We start from the raw sequence: 8216 nt of genomic DNA on the forward strand, positions 1-8216 counted from the left end.
TTTTTTTTTTTCTTTCTATACAGCGTCTATTGAAATGAGGGCACCCCAGAGAACAGCTGCCCTCCCTTCCTCTGCTCTGTGTTGAATGGATTATACTCCCCCTCAGCAAACAAAGGACATATACATGTGGCCCCCCAGCTGCACTCTGAGCTCTCCCCTCCACCTATTTAGCATACAGGTGGGCATTACTCCAGTGCATAGATCACCTCTATGCATTTACCCAGCTTCCTCTAGTCCAACGTTCCTCTTGGATTCTCAGTAGAGCTCCAGATCCTTTGTCTTGGGTGCAAGTTGGACTGGTAGTTAAGGCTGTCCAGCCTCTTTACTTAACAGGTTTTATTACAAAGACTGTTTACTCTTCTTTTATGAACAGTACTGTTTTAATCTGTTGCATATTTTAGCCATTCTGTTTCTGAGTAGTTTCTGATTTTTCTGATACAGATTTGAAAAGGCGATTCAACAGTCAAGCCGAGTTGTCAGCGAGTAAGTTATTTTCTGAACAAGATTCTAAAATCATTAACTGGTGTTTGGCTGTAATTGCCACTCTTTATTTGAACAATATTGCTGTTAAGTGAGTGTTTTACTCAAACTAAAACAGCCTGTTGATTACCTCCTCTCTCTCTCTCCTAACATTTGTAGGAAGATGGCAATTCGTAGAAACAACTCATTACCAGTAAGCAGATTTTTCATTAGTGTTTACAGCCCTGTGTGCCTTATTTTAATATTTATAATTTCTAACTGATGTTGTGGGCTGACAGTCACTGAGATACAGGAATATGGCCTGTTGGATTCCTAATTCGACTGTCTAGCATGAAACAAAGTTTAATCCCAAAATAGTTTAAAACAAAACAGGTCAGAGCATACATAGGACAGTAGTTATCCAGTGTAAACCTACCACAGGGATAGCTTGTTTGCATGTTCACAGCCTCTGCTGATTGGGTCCCTCTTTTCCCCCGCCTCAGCTCCAGCTCCTGGGTTTTAGTCCAGCTCTGAAGGGACAGGAAACAGATTCTCACCGCTATGGAATATTCGGGCAACAACCCTCCCAAATAACTGCCACGTCCTCTCAACACAGCAACAAGGAGAACATGCCAGAGGTCAGTGGCAGTTGTGTGTGGAAGAACACATCAGTGAGAAGGTGTATGACGAGAAAACCTGCAAGAATGTCTATGTTGGTCAATGGACTGTGGGCTGTGAAACTGTTGGTTATGATCATAAAGCTGACTTACTGCCAATGTGAGGGCATCGCATCATTTGGCTTAAGGTTTTGGTCAGTCTGTGGCGTTTCTCACTCATAGTTAGAAATATATTGTTGTTGGTATCAGATATTTAAAAGGAGATTAACACAGAACATTTTTTTCTATGTTTGTTTGTTACAAGTGGTAAATACTTGCACAAGTGTCGCAAGACATTAGTAGCCATTAGGTTAGGAAAGGGTCTATTAGGCCTTGGTGATGCTTTCTAAAAAGTGCTGAGCAATGATTGACTTTAAGTTCCTGTTTTGTTTTCCCTTTTTTTTAAGGAGGGCTTTGAATTCAAGAAACCAACTAAGCCAGTGTCACGGAGTCGCATCCGCTCTTTCACCAGCAGACAGCCAAAGGACGCATTTGCCTGCCGTCTCAGCTCGGCGCCAGCTCTCATGGTACATTAGCTTCCAAAGAAACGGTGCCCATATTTCTGCACAAGGTTAAGACCTGGTTCTAGATGCATTCTAAATCTCCTCTTATTTCCCTCTTGCCCAGCTGTCTTCACCTCCTCCCATCCAGCAGCTTGATTTTTATGACTCCAGCCCTGTGTTCCTGAAAAGTTCCTCCCTCACCTCCTCTCTAAATGATGACGATGATGATGATGGCTTCTTGGATGTACTGGACGACAACACGGAGGTGAGACTCTGTCACCTACACTGACATGCATGGAATTATAGCTTTATGTGTTCAATGATTACCACTTTTTTTTTTATTGACAGTCTGTGAATGTGTGTCTAAAAACCCTCCTGGACATACCCCAATTTATTTCTCTGAGACTGATTCAAATAACAAAGTTTTTTTTTTCTTTTTCCCATCACTTGTCATTATCTGAACTATCAGGCTCACTAAATATGTGTCTGACAGCATCTCTGTCACCTACAGAACGACTCTGGGATGCCCATGGGAATGGCCAGTTTGCTCACTGCCCCACTGGTGGCCGAGGAATCTGTAAGTTTGCCCATTAGGGAACAAAAGCTCTTTGGTAAATTAATTTAATTGAGACTCAGAGCAGTAATAAATGTTTGCTTTACTGTCCAATCTGCACACCAGTGCAAATCCTGGAAGAAGCAGCAGTTCTTGTGGGAATGTGTTGCTTGTGCCACATTTCACATCACATTAATATAGACGCTGAAGTGTTAACTTTTGTCCTTTTCAAAGTCGTACTGTTCAAAATAGAAAAGCAGCATTGTCTATAGCAATTTAAAGGTGCATTAATAAAGATTATCCACATTGTCTGATGAACCCGGCAAAAATGGGCCAGGATGTGGTGTCTTTCAGCCGTATTTCCCTGCTCCATGACTCTGCTCCCTACAGTCCTTCTGCTGTAAATTAGCCCCGCCTGGCACCTAGCCATGGTTATAAGAAGGGTTTTTCCAAACGCCAGTAGTAATGTCAAACAGCCATGGAGTGAAGAGGTGGCGTCTTTTGCACAGAGAGAGTGGAACAAAGAAGGAGCAGCAACCAGGGTTAACATGGGCTTTTTGGATCTTTGACATTGACAGGGTTAAAAGCAGCCAGAGGACTCGGATTAGATTCAGATGTTCTGGATGTGTCGGCATCTAAAGCTGATGTTTGGTTTATGGTAACATTAGTGACCTAGCATGGTCTTGGTTTTACTTTCGTGTTGAGGGGATGTGACGGGAGGCTGAAACGTCTAGATTGAAACACAGCCTAGAGGTAGATTAGCATTAGCTTTGTGATAAAACGTGCAGGATTCCTGCTCAGGTGTTAGAGATATTAATCATACTGTATGCCTTAGACATATCACTTTTAAGGCCACAGAATGGAGTATTGAGATGAATCAATTATGTCTCCTTCAGCCTGTAATTCGCTACCGGCCGAGAAACCTGTTTCGCTCGCCCTCCATGCCCAGTCCGGTGTCCCGTTCCTCTGTGAAGCGTCCAGATTGCCCCGGGGATGAAAACACGCCTGTGAGGGTGAAAAGGCGACGCAGCCTGGCAGGAACACAAGTCACCAGCCAGGAACAAAACCATGAATCCCCACGAATGGTGAGTCCTTTATTCCTGGGACTTGTGACCACTATAATGTTTGAGAAAGTCACATTGATACCTGCTATACCTAGTTTAATGAGACCAGTGTTTTAAACCAGGTCACAATATTGACACGTTGACTAGTAGACATGAAAACCACTTGTGTAATAATAAAAGTGTACGGTCAAACTTAAAGGTTTGAGACAGTTATAAGTCAAAACATTCTTAATGCTTTTGACATCTTGGGTGGTGGTTGTTTTAAACTCAGCAGTTGGTCAGAACGTGGTCAGTTCAGACATGAGGACAAACCTATTGGTAGAACAAGTCTGCAGCTTGAAATCCACTGTTGATTATCTCTCACCCTTACAGAGGTGAAGAAATGGTTCTCGAGACATCGACTGAGGTTTCCTGGCTCTCTGTCCCTAACCCCATTTTGTCTTTGACTACCTCCTTAAATCTTTCCCTCTGCTCCTTCCAGGGCTGTTTGCTGCTGCAGAGGTCCAAGTCCTTTTGCCAGACAGAGATTGACAAGGTGCTGGACATTGAGAACGGGTGTAATGAGCTAATAGGAGATTTCACCAAGGTAAGGAAGACTGAAGAATCTTCAGCTGTTCCTTTTACAAATAACATAATTATGTGAACTGAGCCTATTAAATACAATTTCTTTTTTTGCCTTTTAGCCTTTTATACTACCCACAGTGGAGGGCAAACATCAAGACCTCAAGTATATTACCCCAGACATGGTGAGTAGGGGCTCTTGGCCGTTTGCTCTCAGCGCTGACCTTTTCAAAGTACAAATCCCCAGGGTTTTTCCTGCTGTAATTGTACGTTACTTTCAAAATAAAGTGTTCTTTGCTGTGTTCAGATGTCGGCGGCTTTGAACGGCCAGTTTAACCACCTAGTGGAGCAAGTCATTGTCATTGACTGCCGCTACCCGTACGAATTTGAGGGAGGACACATTAAGGTGAGTCAGCATCTACCAATATGTCAACCATGTACAATATGTAGGAGTTGACTAGGTCTGCAGTTATGATTATTGATTAATCTGCTGATTATTTTCATGATAAATTAATTTGTTCTATAACATCACACTGCTAAATCTCAATTTCTCACAGTCTGACTTTCTAAAGCGCGATGCGGGCACTTCAGATTGATTGTTTTGTGTCACTGATGCTCCAGAACCAACAGTTTGTGTAATACTTTTGTCAACTTGAAAAAACTGAGTTGAAACAAGTTTGATTTGATTTATTCTTTCAAGCATGTAAAGACAGTTGATATATCAACACACATAATTTTACACAAATCCAACAAATGTTAATCCAATATCAATTTGCTTATGCTTGAATGGAGTAGGAAGAAGTCAGACTTATCCAGTCCTACCCCATGACATCATCTTACCATCATTGGTTTGCAAGCAGTATCTCTACATAGATAATTCTCTTCTACGCCACACAAGTAATATACTAAAGAATTATTACATAGTGTTAACATTCATACACCACACCCACAATGTTCCATCTAATTAATCATTGAGCCTGTTCTTGCATATATCTTGATTGACACATACCTTTATATTTATGTTTAAACTCGTCAATTCTATTACTATTTTTTATGTCTACACTTAAATTATTCCATAGTTTTACCCCACTTATGGAAATACAAAATCTTTTTTTGGTTGTACGTATAGCATGAATTTTTAAATTTAACTGACTCCTTAAATTGTATCCCCCTTCCCTTTCATTAAATAGTTTTTGAATTCCACCAGGTAATAAATTGTTCCTGGCTTTATACATAAACAGTCTTATATCCCACTAAATCAAAAAATTTTAACAGTTTAGACTGTATGAAAGCTCCATTGGTGTGATCCCTATACCCTATAAGTTCTGCACAAACGCCTGTAATTCTGTCGTTCAGGGAGCTCTGAACCTTCACCAGGAGGATCAGGTGGAGGACTTCCTCCTCCAGACCCCCATCGTCCCATCCTGTCCAGAAAAACGAGTCGTCATCATCTTCCACTGCGAGTTCTCATCGGAGCGTGGCCCTCGAATGTGCCGCTTCATCAGGGAGCGAGACCGCGCTGTGAACGACTATCCCAAACTCCACTACCCAGAGCTTTACATCCTCAAGGGTGGATACAAGGATTTCTTCCCACATTTCCAGGTTAGTTCTTCAAAAATGTTAGTCTCCTTCAGCTGATAATTTAGCCCATTTTCCCTCACCTGGTACCAGCTCAGCCTTTGCTTACCAGGTGCTTTATTTTCCACCACAGATGGTCCCACATCAGTGTAGCTGGTTAATACAGCAGTGACGCATGAAACTAGTTGTCAAGTCAACTGGGTGATGGTGTTTGCAGGGCAGGCTGTTGTAATTTTCATCCTAGGACTGTAACTTTTTTGATAGTTTTCAGGCAAGAAAATAACATCTAATTTTCCAATATATGGTCAGTCTATCCAGGCAATGCCAATTACAAATTTGCTTCGATGTTTTTGGAGATGAGTCAAGTCCAGTGCATGTGCACACATCAGCATAGCATCAAAACTATGTTGCCCTGCGTGTCACCACACATATCATAACCTTTGTTAATTACCAAGGTATGATGTGCACTATCGTGGTAAAACAAGGACCACCGAATCCGTTGAGATTCGTGAACATGAAACATGGTTCTAACAAAGCCTGCAAGTGGATCCTGCCCTGAGATTTTGTCACATGTAAAGGTTATTTTGTCAGGAATTCTGTGTAATCTTTGATCATCAGACACTGAGAAGGCATTTTCCACACACTCTAATGGTTGAATCAAACCCTTGATGGTAGTTTGAACTTGTCTCTCTTTGTGTGCAGTCACAATGTGAGCCTCAGTCCTACCGGCCCATGAACCACGGGGACTTCAAGGAGGACCTGAGGAAGTTTCGCAGCAAGAGTCGCACCTTGGACAGGGAGCACAGCAAGAGAGAAATGTACAGCCGCCTGAAGAGCCAGTGAAGTGCTTCCCCCTGAACAGACTGAGGGCAGACAGAGCCTGAGGCCTCACCCCACCAGCGAGGAAATATCTTTTGAATTATGCCAAGAGAGTGGGAATCTTTTTAGTCTCCAGGGTTTCATGTAACAAAGTTGGTTATTTAATCAGATTTGGAGAGGGAAGGAAATGATATAAAGAAGTCGCTGAGGTGCAGTGGAAGGATTTTATTAATGTGCTCATTTTTTTAAAACCACTTGAACATACTGCTGCTTGTTTATACCCGTTTTTATTAAACGGGTATAAACGGCACAAGTCGGTGCCAGATGACAACACGACTCCCACTGCCTGGTCTGAGGTTTATACTTCAGTCTCCTCACTAGATGAATTTTTTTTTTTTTTTTATCATTTTGCATTTGTCATGTGCCATTTTACTGAAGCACTTAAACACCTTGAAATGGTGCTTTGTTTTTACGTTTGTTTTTATTAACTCTGACCCCCATGTGGGCAGTGCACCTTTCTGTAGGTGTCCCACAATGCTAATTTGGCATTTTAATTACTGACGGCTTGTAAAAGGATAAGTTAAAGAGTGTTTGGTTTTCCTTCTTCCTGATCAGTTGCAGTGGTTTTGGTTTCTTTTTTTTGGCGGTGGGGGGGTCAGAAACCAAAGCAAACCGTCTACCTGTTAACTTTGCAGTGAGATTTTTCTGCTGCAGGTCAGCAAGTGAGAGAGGATTTTAGAGAGAGGAGATGTCTTCCCCTCTGCAGAACTAATGATGTCTGTTTATAATAAATGGGGTGGTGTAAGTATTTTGGTACAGGCTTGTGGGGGAGCTGCTGCAATAAAGATCCAATGCAAGTTTGTTTTAGTGCTGTGGTCATATTCATGGGTAGGACTGGGCATCTCTTGAAAATGTTTCTGTGTGTGCAGATACCTCTGGTTATTGGCCAACACGTGCACGCTTTAACAGAAGAAGCTGAACTTGTCAGATGTTCACGGTTGTCTAAGCACAAACATTTGACTTTGCCAAAGTAAAAAGCTAACATGAAACTGTCTAAATATTAAATGGGATACTATATGATCCCAGTAAAAAGTCATCTGACTGGTGACTTAATGCTTGACAGTGTTTGATACTCTGTTGGTACCACAAGTATTGATGATGGATACCCAGCCCTGTTCCTGCATTGATCTTCAGATTGAGTTGAAGTAGTTTGTAAAGTTAAACCTGTTAAACTGCTATTTAAGATGTTTACCCAACACAGAAAAAGTAACAATAAGCTGTAGGAACTCTGTACCACAAACGTCTCGTGGTTTGATACACAACCCTACTGTTGGATTTATTTGTTCATAGTTGTTCTTATTAGAGCTCAAAGTGAATCAACGATTTTGACCAAGCAAAATGCTGAATATTATTTCAGTTTCAGTTCCTCCACTGTGAGTAGTTTCTGCCTCAGTTTAAAATTGTCAAATGAAAGTCAGGTTGTACAAAAGGAGCAGCTTCAACCTTTGTAGAAACATTTTGACACTGGCTCTGAGAGCTTGTAATTTTTTTTTTTTTTTAACTTTTCTGATATTTTATGTTTAAATGAGTGAATAAATGGTGGATGGGTTAATTAATAATGAATGAATGCAGGGCAGCTTTACATGTCACGTTCCAGGTTTAAGGCACTTGGTTTGATTCAAACTTGTAGCTCCTAACTGGAAACGCAAGCTAATGCACTGGTGTTTCTTTATTCAGTCAAAGCAAACTTGACTTTCCACAGCTCTAAGAATAGCACATCTGCCATTGTGTTTGGGCTTCTGCTCTCAGGGCAGGAGGGACAGGTTTTCCTCTATGCAGAGCGCTTCCTATTTTTTCAACTTGTCCCTCTCCAGCCAACTTCAGGAGCACGTGTCCACACACACACACATTCCTGTTTGTAGCGGGCGTGGAGGCAGCCCGATGTGTCCTGACAGGAGGTTAACGGGTCTGTTGTAGGCAGAAGAACAATCGGAGCCAACATGTGACCGATCTGATTTTGAAA

The 8216-nt window shown here is 41.7% G+C and overlaps 1 protein-coding gene across 5 annotated transcripts in view; it reads left to right on the plus strand.

Annotated features, from left to right (window-relative positions):
- Positions 1-7055, plus strand: part of cdc25b (cell division cycle 25B) — a 37466-nt gene extending 30411 nt beyond the window's left edge. For 4 of the 5 annotated variants that reach the window (XM_020604143.1, XM_020604142.1, XM_020604141.1 and 1 more), the window contains 12 exons: positions 442-483; positions 637-673; positions 963-1097; positions 1523-1642; positions 1743-1883; positions 2130-2195; positions 3068-3256; positions 3717-3821; positions 3919-3981; positions 4104-4202; positions 5153-5398; positions 6077-7055. In XM_020604143.1, the coding sequence (XP_020459799.1) occupies positions 442-483; positions 637-673; positions 963-1097; positions 1523-1642; positions 1743-1883; positions 2130-2195; positions 3068-3256; positions 3717-3821; positions 3919-3981; positions 4104-4202; positions 5153-5398; positions 6077-6217 (1384 nt within the window). In that variant the 3' untranslated portion in view covers positions 6218-7055. The remainder of the gene's footprint in view (positions 1-441; positions 484-636; positions 674-962; positions 1098-1522; positions 1643-1742; positions 1884-2129; positions 2196-3067; positions 3257-3716; positions 3822-3918; positions 3982-4103; positions 4203-5152; positions 5399-6076) is intronic. The other variant, XM_020604140.1, reaches the window with a different exon arrangement.
- The last annotated feature ends 1161 nt before the right edge of the window (positions 7056-8216 follow it).

Source organism: Monopterus albus, unplaced genomic scaffold (assembly GCF_001952655.1).
Source record: "Monopterus albus unplaced genomic scaffold, M_albus_1.0 scaffold64.1, whole genome shotgun sequence".
In the NCBI taxonomy this organism is placed as follows: Eukaryota; Metazoa; Chordata; class Actinopteri; order Synbranchiformes; family Synbranchidae; genus Monopterus; species Monopterus albus.